General features: G+C 41.8%; 2 protein-coding genes across 18 annotated transcripts in view; one reads left to right on the top strand and one right to left on the bottom strand.

The window, feature by feature from the left end:
- MARCHF5 (membrane associated ring-CH-type finger 5) overlaps positions 1-7,829 on the bottom strand; it is a 28,774-nt gene extending 20,945 nt beyond the window's left edge. For both annotated transcript variants that reach the window (XM_027460394.3, XM_038181140.2), the window contains exon 1: positions 7,533-7,829. In XM_027460394.3, coding sequence (XP_027316195.2) covers positions 7,533-7,576 — 44 coding nt within the window. In that variant the 5' untranslated portion in view covers positions 7,577-7,829. The remainder of the gene's footprint in view (positions 1-7,532) is intronic.
- Positions 7,830-7,842: 13 nt separating this feature from the next.
- Positions 7,843-17,660, top strand: part of CPEB3 (cytoplasmic polyadenylation element binding protein 3) — a 92,712-nt gene continuing 82,894 nt past the window's right edge. For 6 of the 16 annotated variants that reach the window (XM_021268218.4, XM_072039640.1, XM_072039642.1 and 3 more), the window contains exons 1-2: positions 14,610-14,749; positions 15,094-16,016. In XM_021268218.4, coding sequence (XP_021123893.3) covers positions 14,668-14,749; positions 15,094-16,016 — 1,005 coding nt within the window. In that variant the 5' untranslated portion in view covers positions 14,610-14,667. Of the gene's footprint in view, positions 8,017-8,295; positions 8,749-12,728; positions 12,846-14,608; positions 14,865-15,093; positions 16,017-17,660 lie in introns of those variants that run through there. The other 10 variants (XM_072039643.1, XM_072039649.1, XM_072039654.1 and 7 more) reach the window with 6 other exon arrangements.

Consider the following 17,660-nt stretch of genomic DNA (forward strand, 5'->3'; position numbering starts at 1 on the left):
TCATGCATTGCAACTGGAGTCCTAATTCTGGGTTATCTCCCTGCATACATTGGGATTGCATCTAGACCTTGCATCATAGAATCATTGGGGTTGCAAGAGACCACAATAGATCTTTAGTCAGAGCTCACAGCCAAGGCAGAACCAACAACGAAGTCATACCACATTGTCAGAGCTTTCTGCATCTGAATCCTGAAAAGCCCTGTGGACAGAGAACCCACTGCTTACCCTGGACATCCCATTCCACAACTCAGCTGTCAGTATCATTTGCCCCCTGCCTCAAGTTCAAATTTATGATTATCGTTTCTCATCATCCTGCCAGAAATCTCCAAAAAGTGCCTGGTTTTATCTTTTTAATAACCTCCTCAGTAGGTATTAGAAGACTATTATTTGGTCCTCACAATCCCTTTTCTTCAGACTAAAGAAGAACTGCTCTCTCTTGTTCCTCCTAGTAAATCATATGTCCCATACCTTTAGGCACTTAATGCATCCTTAATTAGCTTCATTTAAAAACATTAAGCAGTTGCTTAAAATAACTTACCCACTTCAGACTGGGTCCTTCATTCTTCTGCACTGAGGACGGATTTGCCTTTTTTTTTTTTTATTTTTACTTGTGGAAAGCCACAAGTGCCAGTAAAAATGAGCAAGTCATGCACTCTTTGGATAAAGATGAGCATTACAGCCTATAACAAGCTAGCACACACCTCATTCTGTTGCTGAGAGAGGAAAAATAAGATCATCAGAAAGTGATATCACTTTCACCCACCCTCTCTGCAGCAGAGTAGGACCAGAAGCACATTAGGATGACAGAAGCATCAAACAAACCCTACACACCTTGCGTATTCACTATCGCTTTAGTTTTGTAGCACTTTTTTTAGAGCAAATTTAATATTTGAACCTTGTAATTTACCTTTCTCTGTAAGTTACATATATTAAAATAGTTACTCAATACACCTGTGTTAGGTGCCACAAGGTTTAACTTCAGCAAGCACTGTAAGACACCATGGACAGGGTCACAGTTAAGCAGTACTATGTAGAAGCTACCAATAAACTGTCTTTTGCACCGCTTTTTAGGTGAAGTAGATGCAGATGAGAATATTTGAATGCCTTGACAATCAATGTATGTGGGATACTAAGATTTTTAGTACCAAATGGGATAAACAGCTTCTCAGGAGTTTCCTCACATTTAAATAACAGGGCTACCTACCTGCAGGTAGAAGTTAATTGTTAAGTAGCTGCTAAGTTTAAACATTTAAGTTTGTCCTTCAGCATATCAAAGCAGATGCCAAAATGGAAATTATAATGCATGTAAGATGAAAGTCAAAAGGTTAAGATAGCTTATAAGTAACATTCTAAACACTTTTATACAGATGGGCAAAAGGCATTCTACAGGTCTGCAATCAGTCTTCCCTAATCATCTTTACTGATAAGACACAGGAACAACCCAATCTATGCAGAACCTTTGGCAACAGGAGGATGTACCTGGGATGAAGCTATAAAGAAAAAGGAAAGCTATTAGTTACTACTGCTTCAAATTTTCATTATTCAAACTCACTCTAAAATGTATATGTGATTTTGCTTTTTCCTTCCTGTGTCAACATTAGCCTCTAATTAGTTGAAGTAGGAGACAGGAAAGAATATCGTGGTTCCTTTCTGGTATAGATTAACCCAGCACAACCTAATTCTTTACTCTTTTACTTTATAAGCAGGTCAAAACTACTCTAGAGGGACAACAGAAAGACAGGTACTTCTGGTTGCTGACAAACTTCAACCAGAAGCCTGGTAAAGCCTTCTTTCAACAAATAGCATTTAATTGTATTGTGTAAAAAGAAAACAGTTCCTTTGGTTAGGGCAACAGAGAGAGGCATGCTTAATCTGCACAAATAGAACAAACAGAACTGCAGAGAAAATACTTCTTGACAAGTAAGAACACCACATAAATTTTGTAAAGTGTCTTACATTGTTTATTACCCTACATATCTTATCTGGTTGAGCTCCATTCCTACAAAGATTTATTCATGTGGCAATTTTAGCCAGTGAGACAATTTGAAGCGCACAAAATCCAGTAGTAGCTCAAAGAAAGCTCTTAAACCAAGGACCACATTGCACTAATTATATTGGTTACACTGCAGCATTCAGGTCTTAATCCTAACCATGTCTTTGCTTAGGGAAGTAGCAAACAGCTAACAGTGCAAATAAACCTAAATCAGAGCCCACACTTACGAAGAGCAGGAGGAAAAGATGACCAAATCTTTTCCTACCAAAATGTTTCATACCAAAACAGACTCCATCATGCACATAGAACAGAATAAAAAGAGCAACTGGAAATGATGTACAAAACATTGTTGTTTGTTTTTTTTTTTTTTAAACTGAAGAAAATAACAGAATCTGACCACAGCTCAGAAACCAAAGAACCCATGAACTTGCTGTTTTTCAACTTTTGAACCTCAATTGCTAGCATCTGACAAATAAGTGCTCTAGGAAAGAAAATCCAGTTGTAACATTATTCCTCTCTTCGTAAGATAAGTAATTTCTTAGGAGAACTGTAAGTCTGCATGTCATCTTTTAATTGATTTTAAAGTCTACCTGCAACTCAACCCGATGGATTACTTTAAGAGAACAGGAATGGCAAGGGGAAATGGCAAGACAGCCACATGATGTTGCTCTACTTTCCTTCAAGAAAGACTACACATCAGCCACAGCTGAAAGAACTACTGCTATGCATTCAGCAAGTAAAGTATACCAATTTGTAAACTAACCCATGCTAAAATGACCACTATACTGATTCTACAGAACACACCTGTGCAAACCTTCAGATAATCCATCACATTTTGACTAATATCTTTAAATACTAAAAAAAAAAAAAAGGCAAAAGTGACTCTGCTGGTCAGCTAGCAAGTATATTGGAGGAAAGCACTGTCTTGGGATAGTAAAAACCTACCACAAATCAACACAGGACATCCTCTAAAAACAACAACAACAACAAAAAAAAGCAATCTGAACCCTCACTATAACCAAATTGCAAGACATAATACTACTGAAGAAAATAAAGCTTAGAGATATTAGCACATCCTTGCATTATGGCTCACATTAATGTGAGAACAGGCAGTGATACAGCTAGGAAAAAGCAGGTGCATGGCTAAACACTTGTTTTTTCTTTGAAGACAGCAGATTGACCAGATTATCATCACTAAATATAAATCAGAAGCTACCTAATGAAACATTTATCCTAAAAGTAACAGTCTTTAAAAAGAAAGAAATCTGACAGCTTCTAAGATTATTTTTGAATGTATCAAATATTTACATTGTCTGGGCTTTCCATCAATGTGGGCTTGTCACTGACTTTACTATGACAACTACCTGTTTAATAGCTTCCCAAAATCTTATCACTGCAAAAGGCAACTGTTGAGTCAACATAGTAAAGAGACTGCACAGCAAGATTAACAGTGAATAGTTTTGTTTTCTCATGTTTCAGCAACAGTAACTCTGAGTCCCAGGCAAACCCTCTAAGGTGGCTGGGGGGGTAGTAGGTACAGGGTCACTGTACCTACTACCAGAAAGATCACCAGAAAGAATGGAAGTGTCTGAAATACGCATGAAAAAGCCAGAACACCTGCTCCAAGGGCTGCACAAGGCAGCTCACAGAGCTTATGAATGTTCAGTTGGCAGAACTGCTCCTCAACAGTGCAGAGACAAAATTCACAGAAACGAAAGACAAAATTAACTAAATAGGAAACCTGAAAATACACAAAAAAAAACCTTTCACTTCAAGGCTTTTTCAAATAGGTGTTTGAAAAATATAAGGACTCAGTTCATAATGCTGGTGTACAAGGCACAGGAATTCCACTGTAAAGGTTCAAGATCCTAAAGCCATTCAGCATAGAGTATTTCTGGGTATTTCCTTAAGAAAGAAAAATGCTTTTGCATTAAAAATACATACAGCACATCAGATGGCCTCTACCTATTAAAATTTGACAAATGCCTTAGGATTGACTTCCAAGTAAAGTTTCTCTGGCACACTCAGAGCAATAGCTACAATTTCTAAGGCACTTCCAAGTAATCTGTTAATTTTAATTAAAATTTGAAAAGTGTCTTTACATTGATTAACAAAGCACACACTGCCACAATTTTAATTTTTCAAATGGAAATTACTATTACTCTGTGATTTAGGCATTAAAAACATGAATGAAGGAATTAAAATAATAAAACCTCATCATTTAGGCCAATAAACACTGCGTTCAAGTGCATGCATCATTCCAGGAGTATGGCCCTTTACAGAATTCTGCATGCAGAAAAGGATGGCATTTTAAGGCTATTACCTAGCCTGTTACTTAAACATGAGCCAGAAGAAAAAATGACAGACTGAAATCCCAACCTGGATGCAAGAAAATATCATGATAATCACACAGATTAGTTTCTAGAATGCCACAAACCAGAAAACTCCAAACAGTGTCATTTTATGGTCACATCAACTTCTCCTGCCCCTTGCATTCATGCTGTAGCAATCCTTCAGCTAAGCATAAAATCCTTAGCTAGAAATTTCAAGCAACAAACTCATTACACCTTGACAGCTATTTACCCTTTTTATTAGAAGCATGTTGCTTGTCAAGAAAGTAGTACAGACTAAAATTATGCATGAAAAGTAAGGAGGATGGAGTACAAGGTCCTAAAGTGAAAATGAATCCCAGGCAACAATGCTGAGATGCCAGAGACACTCTGTACTAGAGAAATCCAAATTGCTTTATTAAAGAAGTTGTACAACCCAAGAGCCCAGCGAAACCAGATGTCCTCTCACAAATACATAATTTAAGAACTTGATCTAAGAGCTCCAACCCTTCTGTATGAAGTAGTGAATACATTCCAGTCTACAGCAAAAACTTACTCCCAATAGAATGGTACACCACCACTCAGTGTGACCACCTAGTTGGAACAGAGAGCTAATTTTTTCCTTCTAATAACTTAAATATTAGATTCAAATGAAAGCCTTATTCACTGAAAAGCTATTTTCTGCATCCTTCACTACAAGATCTCAATTTAACACTATGTTCTTTGTGTGAAATTATAATGCATTAACAGTTACTCTTAAGTTTTTGCATATGTTTTCTTGCTACCCAAGAAAATAAGTGCCTGTGCTTAGCAATAAACATAACAGGATGGAAGCAGAAGCACTTCAGGCCTTCAGAATCCCTACAGAGAATTAATCCACAGGTTGTCCCCCAAAGGGAAATACCAGAGGTTTATCTAGACCACAGCTACATACAACATGAGAGCAGTTATGCATCTTAAGAAATACCAGAAAAAAGAAAATGGGTTTCTTCTAATGTAACACCACTGCATAAACACAGTATGCAACACAAAACTTATTTATACTGACTGCATCTTGAGGTCTTAGTTATTCAAAGCTCCTACTACTGGCATCTTGCTCCTTGGTACCACTCATTGTCTCCCACACAACTGTTTCTAAGTCTCCTATACTGAGCCCAATAAACTCTTGCTTGACACCTGCAGTCTCTCTTCATACCTCCTTTTATGAAGCCTAGGTACTTCGAACTTCTTCCCGCTGTCCTTGTTGTTAAGTCAGTGATACCTTCTAATTATTTTAGATGATCAACTCTGTTACTCCAAATTTAGTAGGAAAAGTCTTCAAAAAGGACCAGAGATACAAACTACAATTTCACAAAGCTGAAAGGATGTAAGACTTTTAAACATACGTCAAACCCCACATATGCATTGGGCATAACAATTACAGAAGAGTGAACTGGTTTGGCCACCAAGTAAAGGAAAGGAATTTAGTTAATCGATGTTCACTTAAATCTTTCATGACTTTTTTTTCCACTGGAATAGACGCCATTTGGTTCTAACGGTTTTTCTATAGCCTGTTGTAACACCATCACAAACAGTGCTTTTGCTAATGCTGGGAAGGCTTTAAAGCCTCTTCCAAGATAGAGGAAACAAGACACTTCTACAAAATGTAAGCTTAAAAAAAGCTGCAAAAACATCACAAAAGATTTGTGATTTCTGCAGCCTTCTGCATGACAGTCCCAAGTACTGTTAAAAATACAAGAGAAAGGCTTCAGTTTTCAGTTAGTCATCACCATTACACTGATTTACTACACAAACAAATACCACCTCACAGACATACCCCAAAATGCTTAATTGGGACTTCGCAATATGATAAAACAGCCATAGACAGTAGGGCATCCATTCAGAATATCCCTGTTTCCTTTGCCTCCAAAATAACAGCATGCTATGTACCATCAGACTACAAACTTCATGATGGAAATGAGTTTTATTTGTTGCAGAATCAATTCGTCTGAGACTATTCTTCCACTCATGATCTTCATTCTTCCCTCTTCCTACATAATAGCTCTGCCATCATCCTCCCCCTTATTTTGTCTTAACCCTCTTCCCTTTTATTCCCTAGATTCACAGAAAAACTCTAACTACTTTCTTGATAATACTTGTAAAACTACCTCCTTCCTGTTGCTTCTTGCAAAAACATTTCTAGTTCCTGACTCCTAGCCTCCTTGACAGTTATTGTTTTAAATTATAAACTCAATTCTCCAGTTTTCCTAAAATAAAGTAAAAAAAATAAAAATATTTCTCTCCCCCACAACAACTCACTTTTATCTTCATTTTGAAAGAAACTGAAATTCCTCATCATCCTCACCTTCCAAGCTGTGCAAGCTCTGCCCCTGCCTCACATAGCTTTATGTCTCCATCATTTGCCTGATGACAGCCTGCACTTCGCTAAATCCTTTTTTCCTTAGGGGTGACCTGAAAAGGAGAAAAAACACCAGGGTTTTTTGCTTCCTTGTGCTTAAAGCTTGACAGGTGTTATCAGCAGAAGACTGACTCCTTGTGGGTCCCCACCTTCTGAAATAGCTGGCTATCACACCTGCTAAATAACAGGTTATTTATTTTGATGTTTATAGAGGAAAGTCTTAAGGGCTTCCTGGATGACTCAAGGCTGTACATCAGGAATCTTAAGCCCTCAGCACAACATGGTGAAAATGCTACATAAGCAGATGAAGCCATAAAGAGAAAACAAGCCTAAGAAGAGTAAACGTCCTTCCTCCCCTAACCTTAAGTCACAGCAGTTTACAGGATGTACCTTTTAACAGCGCTCCAAAAGGCGACCATAATCTTTCTCTAGAGACCATAAAACCAGCAGCACACCACGTGAGGCCGAGGTAAGCCGAGCTCACCTTTGGGTGCTCTCCACCACGAGCACGTCAATGCTTAGCAGGACCTGGGCAGCCTTCCCCAGACCCCCAGCGCCCTTCCATCCCTGCCCTCCTCCTCTGGCCCGAAAGCCTCCAGAGCAACCCTCGCACACCCCGCGGCGACACCGCAGCCCTCCTGAGCCCTAGCGATAACGACACCAGGCCGGCGCCCGCCACATTTCACACTGATTTACGCCAGAGCTTGCCCCACTGCGGGTCCTCCCCGACAGCAGACAGCCCTGCCCCTCGCACCAGCCCCCGCGACCCAAGCTCGTCCCGGGGGTCCCTCAGCCGCCCCCCTCCCCATACCTGTCCATGGTCTGCTGCAGGGCCAGGCCCGGCTGCTCCGACATGGCCGCCCCGGGCCCCGCGGCCCCGACAAAGGCGGCCCCGAGGAAGGGGAACAAGGAGCGAGGAGCCGGAGCCGCCCTCCCGCCGCGCACCGACCTGGGCGGGCCGCGCGCTCAGGGGGCCGGGGCCGCGCTGCCGAGCGCTGAAGAGAGGCGGTGGCGACGCCGACGCCTCTGTGAGGTAAAGGCCGGGCGCAGCCGCACCGCCCGCCGCCACCTCCCTACCGCCGCGCCTGCGCCCTAAGCCGCGGGCAGGGCTCCGGAGGCCCGCCGGGAAGTGTAGTCCTGCCGCCACCCGCCTGCCCTGCGGCCGTTTAAAGGTCCGGCGGGGCGCGCCCCCTGCCCGCCGCCCGCCCCATGCCGCTCCTCGCTGCCGTCGCGTAGTGGCCGCCCGGCACCGCGCGCGGGGCAGGTACGGGCCGCGGGACCGCTCTCGCGTGCAGGTGTGTGCGGGCGGGGGGGGCACGAGGCGGCACTGGCCGCGCGCCCTCCGTAACGGCCCAGCCCCGTGAGGCGGCTCCCGCCCTCCTCGTCCTCGCGCAGCGACCGTTACTCTCCTCAGCGGCTGAGGGGGGCGGCGCAGCCCCGCCGTCTCCTCCTCACCTCACAGCCGTGAGCAGGGCGAGGCCGCCCCTGCGCCCTGGGGAAGGAGGCTCCCCGCCGCCCCGGCAGGTGCAAGGGGCGGGCGGCTCCCGGCCCGGCCCCGGGGTGCGAGGGCTCGGTGGGGCCGGTGGCCGCGGGGCTACCGGCGGCGGGTGTGCTGCCGACCGCGGGGGTCATCCTGAGGTGCTACTAAGTCCGTCGTCACAGGGCAGTTAGAGCATTCCGGATTCTTAGGATGGTCTGTCAGTAACGACCAGCTCTGGGCTTTCCTTTTCAGTTTTATGTGCGTTTATATATTTATATACCCGTGTCTATACATATATTAAATGTTTAGCTCTTGCAGTGAGATCTGCTACATGTAACTAGTTCCTGAAACCTTGTGTAAATGACAAGGTTACTTTGTTACACCACAGTTACTGGACATGGCACTGACTGGCTGCACACCTGCTCTGTGCTGAGGGGAGCAGAATTGGCCTGGTGGCTGGGTGCTGCTCCACGGGCCGGGTAGAACAGCATTCTTCAGCCCTGCTGCCTTCGTGAGGGGAAAACCAGCCCGGTTTGGAGAGTCCTTGGTGAGAGAAAAGTGTTGTAAAAGCGTGCATTAAAAAATGAAGTATTGCTCCATTGTAGATTATAGAATAATACAAATGTAGAGGTTGGTTACACAGTTGGTCCCTCAGCTCAGAATGCATTAGACCTGGTTTTATGTACGTTATTCTGTTTTCCCAACTTGTGCCTGACCTTATTTTTCCCTGATCTTATTTTCTATTTATCCTTTAATAACTGGACTTGGACTTGTAAGCTGTATTATACGTATAGAGTAGGGAAGGTGCTGTTTATTTTCTAATTGCTAGACATAAGCAGGATTGCTAAAGAAGCTATGTTGATGTAAATGCTACTTATAGGAAGAAGACAGCGTGCTGACATCCTGTCCCAGAAACTGTATTTTGTATTTAGTCTTGGGACAGTAAAATTCAATTTTGCTTGCTCTGCTGAGAAGTTTTGGACGTACAGGGGCCTGAATAAACCATATGGGCATGGCTTCCTGGAAGAGAACCTAATGAATGCTTTCCCAATTACAGCTCTTTGTGAAATATAAGAGCAATATTAGGTATCAAAGTTCCCAATTCCCAATCTTTGCAATAAGTCAAGTGTCTACTGGCCAAAGCACTAATCAGATAGGCCAGCCAAATGCTTAGGTTTTATATATTGATTTTTAAACCTTAGAAATCAAAGCAGGGATGCTGGCTTCATAGGACTTTGTGATTTGTGTAATTTCTGTATTTCTGTTCTGGGATTGAGAGGATGTGCTAGCTGCCTGACATTTAGGATAAAGCTGTGAGATCAGGTTCAGCAGTAATGACTGTGAGCAATAGTTACCTGAAGAAATGTAACCAGAATCCAGAATCACCTGGCTACCATGCTGCTTTGCTTTACCTCTGTTGGGTAGGGAGGATTGAGGAGACTGATCAAATCTTGAATATAAAGTCAAATAGTAAATGCTTGCTAGGTTTGTACATTATGTTTCTTTGCAAACGTGAAATACAAAATCATAATGGCAGACCTTGTAACATCCTATAAATAGCTGAAAAGTCCTGGAACCCAGAAACTGCTTTGTGCCTTTTCATTTTTCAAGACTTAATTGGACAGCTTGGGGTATGGGTTCTTAATTTGTCTTCTTGGAATCAAAGTGTGACATTAAAATATGTACATAACCAACTGCTTCTAAATTTGAGAGAACTCTCCTTATTCCCTGAGAGAGCAAGAGTTGTCATTCCATCCTCATTTCTTCCCCCTAGCAAGACCGGATATGCAGCTGCTCTACTCAAGTGCTTTCTTTATTCATTCCAACAATCTTCTCCTTCAATTAACTCTCCTTCATCCCCTTTTTCTCCTCCTTTTCTTTCCACTTTTATTTTTCATGCTTTCTTCTTTGCATTGGCAATTTCTGCTATAAATCTCAGGTCGCCTCTCAGACCTATTTCATTCGTTAAATCATTGTTTCCCTTAAAAGATTCCTCTTTGTTCATTCCTTCTGTCTATGTGATGCCCATTGCACTGTCTCACTCAATACTTTCACCTCAGCATTTGGGCCTGGAGAGAACTCCCCTGAGAAGTCTCCCTGTTGCCAGTGCAAAGAGAAAGACAGTGACTGCTACTGCCTGAGATCTGACTGATGCAGACTGGAGGTGGCAGCCATTTTGAATTAAATAAAACTGCACGTTTGAAGTCAAATGCAGAACTAAATGAAAACCACTCAAAATAACATGAGCTATTTAGGGCTTATATTTGGCTATCAGATTTATTCCCAAAGGTCATCTCTTAAAATGCTAAATTGTTTAATAATAAACTTACACAGATTTAAGCTTAATAGAGAAGCTGATAATTAATGTAAGAAGAATACGGAGGTATATTAAATATTTACCTGTTTCATCAAGGTCTGAAAAATGGTCTGAATAATGAAGTAGGTGTTCTTTAATACAGTCTTTAATACAGTTCTTTTGATGTGACAACATTAAAACTGCTAGAAGTATTCACTGTTTTCAACAAAGTTAAGTAACCTGGCAATATGAAAGTATTTATTCTCTTTTGGCAATGCTGCCTTTTAACTGCTATGATGGCAGTATATAAATTAAATGACAAGACCAGTTATCCATTCTATATGTACTCGATTCCATCTCTTAAAGACAAGAAGCCCTCAATTAAGCTCAAATGAAACAAATGTTATCTGAGAAAAATATTTCTACAATAAAACTCAGTTTTTCAGTAACATAATGCTTCATTTTAACCTTTAAGCTAGTTGGACTATTCACTTTCTGGCAGGAAGACTAGCACGGGTTGTTAGCTATAGTAGGCTTAAATTACATTATAATGAATTTTGTAAAATAAAAATATACTCAATACAACATTAATCGAGTTAGCTAGGCTTATATGGGCATTTCTTACATTTGTTTCTTTGGAGCTGACCCAGGTCAAGTAATTCAGATAGCAGATTGAGTGAAGCTCTTGTGTTCTGATACAGCTGTTATTATCTTTTAATTTCCAATTATGAAAGAGTTGGCTGGTAGAAATGAAAAGTGTTTTTCTTCTAGTGGCTAATGGATCAAAAGCTGCCTTTACAACTTGGCTCTCTTTGGTTGTAGAGTGCTTCTCTGTTTGTGAATATCATAATGAGCACTGTCCTTATCTTAATAATTGATCTACAAAGTGAAGCTGTCTCCTGGGAAAAACTGACAGCAAGGGTGTGGTCCTTCCATTCGGATCCTCAAAGCTTCTGAAAGCAATAACCCTAAAGTAAGAAGGGGCATAAGGGAGGTGTGTAAAATGACCAGAGCAAGCCCTATACTCACTGTAATATTAAAAAAAAAAAAAAAAAAAAAAAAAAAAAAAAAAGAGAGAGAGAGAGAGACATTTTCAGCTGCTGTAAGAAAGCAGTTCAGGCCCTTGATGATTCAGAGTAGGACAAACAGGTTAGAGCAAGTGTTCTGAAACTCTTAATTATAGCATTGGTTTAAGGCAAGCAAACCACACGGTCCAACATAAACAGACAGTAGAAAGCAAATACAAGGGTGTTTTAACAACCCATTTTCAGCTACCCTAATTTATCTTTCTCAGCTTTAGTCATCTCTCTTTAACCCATAAAGCCATGCATATTTCATATTTTGAAAAATCAGCCTGCAACTTTAGAAAATGCTGATATTTTCAAGCTTTTTATTTCAACTGTGTGATTTTCATACAAGCATGATCACTTTTCCAGAATGATCAGTATTATAATTATCTAGAACAGAAATCCAGAATAATTCATGGATCAGCACAAGACATAGTATAAGCACCTGTAAACTAAATTCTGAAAATCGTATCTGACCTATGTTAATCATCAAAATGTGAATCCCTAATGAGATAAATTCCTTTCAGGCTGTGTATTGAAGTGGAGGTTGAAGATATGTGGGCAGCAGACAGGAAGCAGTTGAAATGAGGAGCTGCAGCGTACAGAGTAGATGCAATGCTAAATAGTAAAATTTTTACCTTCCCATTTTTTATTTTTTTTTTTGAAGAATTTTCAGAGTTGTAATAGTAACTGAGTAATGAAACAAACAAACAAACAAAAAAGTAAATTGGGAATTGGAAGCTATTCATATAGCACAAGTTTTTGCTTATGTGCTGATTTTAATTTGTTTTCAGTTTTCATATTTGCCATGTTTGTGTTTGGATCAGAATGGTTTTAGAAATGGCATTAGGACAAGCGGTTACTTAATAATTTTTTCAAAGCAAAGTGACACAATCTCCTTTGTAATAGCTGTAATTTTTCTCTAGCTGGTATGAGCTCATAAGTGATTTCTTGCAGTAAAAGTTCAGGGTTCAGGAGAAAGTTTGAAAATACTGGAACTACTCCTTTGGCCAGCGATCGTTGCTCTGCCCAGGCAGCCGTACGCTCTGGGGTTACGAAGCGATGCATTGGGTGCTGCCGAGCCGCCCTCTGGGAGGCCGGTGCTTCCAGCCCAGCCAAGACTGCAAAGACCAGAATGCCGTGGCAGAGCATGCGCCGAAAGCTTCCAGTTGTCAAAGTGCTCTTGCCAGAGTGGCCGAGTGTTTGTCATATACCAAACCCGAGAGAGGAAAATAAATATACTGACATTTTGTTGAGCTTTAAGTAGAGAAAATCCTAAAGGTAACTGTTCCTTAAGAATTTCTGCATTGACTGCATGGGTTACTGCATGCAACTGGAGCTGGTATTGCTGTGGGGATATAGATTTCCTGTACTGGATTGTAGATTTGCACAAATACTTACACCAGCAAATAATCAAGAGGTACTGCATATTAGTCCAGTGTTAGGCATTGGTGGCCTGCCTTTCAGTCGTTTATCAGCCAGTGTTTTTCCATTCAGACTGCCTTCACTGCTAAAGGTAGGTCTTGACCTTGACAAGAGAGTTGAATTGTGCAGGGATTTTACCTTTAAGAAGTAATATGAAAATGAATGTGGATTGCAGCCTGCAGGATAAAGTTCAAATACAAACAGCTAAGTCAAGGTACATATTGGAAGCCACTGCTGTGTTAGCCACTATAGATAACTTGGTGACTAACTGATTTAAATATACTGTATTGACGACAGAATTTTAGCATTTCAGCTGCTATATTTTTCACTCTATATTTTTATACTGGTGGCTCAGAACAAGGGGAGGGATAAATACTATCTTTTGATCTCTCTGATGTAGAATCATCTGCAATTTTATGCAGCCAGAGGAGTAATGGTGATTTTGCCATAAATGCAGCTAATGGAAAGCTACCCAGGGCTTGGTATATTATGGCTTACTGCAGCATTGCTTTAAAATGCCTCTCAGGGTTTTCTGCACCCCCATCGGCAGCAGCAGAGCTGCCTGTTACAGATGCAATAGTTTCCTCTGTTCTTAGGAACTTGCCTGAATGTTGAATCACAATGTAGCCTTCATGGACCCTGGCTGGTTTTATATTGAACAGGGAAATAATAGGGAGCAAGCGAAGTAACTAAGCTGATAGCCGAAACCTGTCCTTACCTTCATTTTAACTAAAAAGGGTGTGAATGGCTTAGAAGAGGTTCAAATATGAAAAATGTTAAAGATGCACACGGACCAGCTGAAAACTGTCCCTGTTGGAAAGGGTCACCGACTTCACTCTGCCACCTTTCTTAACCACTGAATTGATTTGGCTGAATTTTCCTTTGTGAAAACAATCCTGGAAAGAAGGTGGTTTTAGGGATGCTGACCTCACCATCAGCTCAATACAAGTGCAATTAGGTATTCAGTGATGACCATCTCTGACACAGTTTCTTAAAGTAAGCAGGTTTGGCTCATTAAAATACTTCTGATATGCATAAGAACTTCTCAGTTGTCTAAAAGTCTGAGAAATGCAGAGGTTCCTGTTCTAGTTTCATGCAGTTGCTGTTCATTTATGTCTGTATATGCATTATTATTGTGGTTTGAAATATTAATCTGTTATCGGATCTGCTTTAGATGAAGCAGCTTTTGTAGCAGATATGAGGCTCAGTCACGCTACACGCATTTGCTTCTTAACGTTTCAACTTACATCCACATTTGGCAAATAAATTGCTTGCCTAGTCTTTGTCTTGCACACTTAAAGATGACTTTTAGAAGGTGGCACGTCTCCACTGAAAACCTTCGGTGTGCCCCATTTTTCTTTCCCACCGTGAAAGCACCAGAAGAATTACGCTCTAACAATACCTCCCTGCCTGCTCCTCTTGGCCTTGCTCTTCCCTGCCGGCAACCCCGGCCTGCTTCCAGCGAGGGGCGGCCGAAAGCCGGGGACCCCCGGGGAGGGGCCGCGGTCCCCGCACCCTTCGCCCCTGCCCAGGCCAAGTGCCCGAAAGGCCAGCTGGTAGGTGCGGAAAATAGGCAGCCGGCTCCTTTAAAGGTGCCCTGCTAGAGAAAGGGGTGGAGAAGAGCGAAGCCTGGTGTCTCTTTAACCTTGCTGAAGGACGCAGCAGTATTTATTGACGTATGCAAATAGCCAGGGGGAGGAGGTGGAGGAGGAGGAGGGTGCTTGGAAAAACAGGAACCAGAATCAGTTTCTCATTGCAGGGTGAGAGCTCTGAGTTCCGGTGTAAGAGAAAAGAGACGTGGCGAAATTGCTGTATATCTCTGCCCTATAAGCACATCTCTCATTTAGACTGAAGGGAAACAAGGCATCAAAAAGGGTGAAGCATCTTAAAAAAATATTTTAAAGGCAATCTAGCACGATCAAAGCTTTACATGTTCCTAAATGGGGGAGGGGGAAGATTACGGGTTTGCCTTGCAACTTGCTGTAGCGTAGCACTAGCAATAGGACGAGATTTTTGGCCGGCAAATGATTAAAACAGCCTGCTTTGTGGTATGAGTGACAATGTTAATAATCTGTCTTTGTGGTTTTTTCCCCTACTGTTTCAGCTGCGCAAACCATGCAGGATGATTTACTGATGGACAAAAGCAAAGCCCAGCCCCAGCAGCAGCGGCAGCAGCAGCAGCAGCAGCAGCAAGATCCAAACTCAGCAGAAGCCCCCTCTACGCCCATCTCGTCGGAGACGCCCAAGCCAGAAGACAGCAGTTCAGTGACTAGTATCGGCACATCAGCTCCTTCCCAAAATAGCAAGGAGAAGATGCAGATGGAGTCTCCCCTTTTGCCTGGCTTGAGCTTTCACCAGCCTCAACAAGAACCTGCAGCCGGCACCTCCTTGTCTCCCTCCTTCGGCAGCACCTGGTCTACAGGGACCACAAACACGGTGGATGATAGCTTTTTCCAAGGGATTACTCCAGTCAATGGGACAATGCTTTTCCAGAATTTTCCACACCATGTCAACCCTGTATTTGGTGGCACTTTCTCGCCTCAAATTGGCCTAGCTCAGACTCAACACCACCAACATCAGCAGCAGCAGCAGCAAGCTCAACAGCAGCAACAGCAGCAGCAGCGGAGGTCACCTGTGAGCCCTAATCAGGCACCTTTTGCCCAGAGAAATGCTGCTTACAGTCATCAGCCCATCATGACCAGCAAACCGTCTTCCTCCTCTGCCTCCTCATCTTCCTCCTCCAGCTGGAATAACCATCAAAATGCAGCTTGGAGTACACCTTCCAACCCTTGGGGTGGGCTGCAGGCTGGTAGGGACCCTCGAAGGGCAGTTGGAGTGGGGGTCGGCGTGGGAGTGGGGGTCGGCGTACCCTCCCCCCTCAATCCCATTTCACCCCTTAAAAAGCCGTTCTCCAGCAATGTCATTGCCCCTCCGAAGTTCCCACGGGCTGCACCCTTAACCCCCAAATCCTGGATGGAAGACAACGCATTCAGGACGGACAATGGCAACAATCTGTTGCCTTTTCAGGTAAATGATTACATGTACTTTCTATGTGGTGACAGCTATCACATGGTGTATTTATTGCAGGGGGATATTTCACTTTATTGTTCTACCTGAGAGGCATAATTCATATCTGCACCAAATTGTCACCTCATATGAAAGAAGTGGGGTTGATCCTAGGGAGTAGGATCACAAAGATTCCAAATTCTGGCTCAACATTAGGTCTTATTGTTCTTGTAATCTGTTCTTAAATGCAACTGTTGTTTTTCTTTTTTTGTACCATCAGAAAGGTAGTAACTAGCCTTTCTACATGAAAAGCAGGTTTTGCAGACTATGTTCTATTGCTGCTCTTTGTATAATAATTATTTTTTACATTCACCCATATGTGAGAAGCAGGAGATGTTAAAATAGCTTGCTTCAATTTCCAAACTGGCACATAAATTTTAACTGAAGGTGCTATTTGACCTGAGATCCAGTTAGTTATTTTATCATCACTGAAATAATTAATTGTCTTTATGCTGGGGAGTTTAACAGGGGGGTTAAACATAAGGTCTGTTCACATAAGGTATACATATGAAAGACTGTATATGTCTGACATGTACAGCCGTGCTGTTATATTCACGGCGGATGCTTTGAATACATCTAGAAGCAGCGTGGGTGTGTATGGAAAGAGTGGCGTATCTGTCCTTTCCAGTAAGGAAATGCCTAATACAATTGACATGTTTTAGAAATGGCAGGGAGGTATTGTATAAAATAAACCATTTTATGCTGTTCAAAATATTTGCAGAGAAAAGAGACAATAGGACACGACCTTCAGAGCCATATTGCAATGGAGTCTATTTACTAGCTACATAGCTCTGAAATATTTAAAGCTGCAGTGTCCTTCACTTTTTTTTTTTTTTTTAATTTATGACGACAAGGCAGATCAATTGCGGTTGAAACTGGGCCACATAGAAAATTTGCAATTTTAATTCAGAACAAAATCTGTCATGGTGCGAAATCCATTTTAAGTTGAAAAAAGAGCACGTACTTGCAGCTATATCTATACAAGGTGAAGTGAATCTCAAATTTCTGCTAGGCTAGCTGTTTTTAGTCTCGGACATATCAACATTTTCTGGTTTAGATTACAGTGAAATCATTCATATATGCTTTCTCAGTAAACCAGAAACTCTCAAACATTTTTAACTTAGCAGTTCTGTAAGAATGGCATCTAGCTTGCCACTTAGCATTAGAAACAAAATAAATAAATAAATAAATCAAGATCCCCCTCCCTTCACTTTAAGAGATTGTTGAAGTAAGATATATGCATTCCTGTACACTTTCCAGTCCCATTCAAAGAGGGCATTTTATAGTCAGCCTTGAAATTTCATTTTGCTGCTTCATTCTATTTAAAGGGAGAGTTGCTAATTTTTTATTGGCTACGCTAAATGAAGGCGGAGTGGCTTCTGTTAAACTGCTGGGCAATGTCTCTGTAGCATTGAAGTCTGGAGAAAGGTTATACTTCAGATACAATATGCCTAGTGAAGCTATTAGGTTGCACAGAACGCCCTAGCATAAAAGCTGGTGAATATATCTCCCAGTTCTTGTTTTAGGAGTGGGAAATGTTTCAATTTACAAGTGTTCTTTCATTTGTCTCCCTTTAAGGTGTTACAAATTCTGGTAAATTTGATT

The sequence above is a fragment of the Anas platyrhynchos genome, chromosome 6 (assembly GCF_047663525.1).
Source record: "Anas platyrhynchos isolate ZD024472 breed Pekin duck chromosome 6, IASCAAS_PekinDuck_T2T, whole genome shotgun sequence".
NCBI classification, from domain to species: Eukaryota; Metazoa; Chordata; class Aves; order Anseriformes; family Anatidae; genus Anas; species Anas platyrhynchos.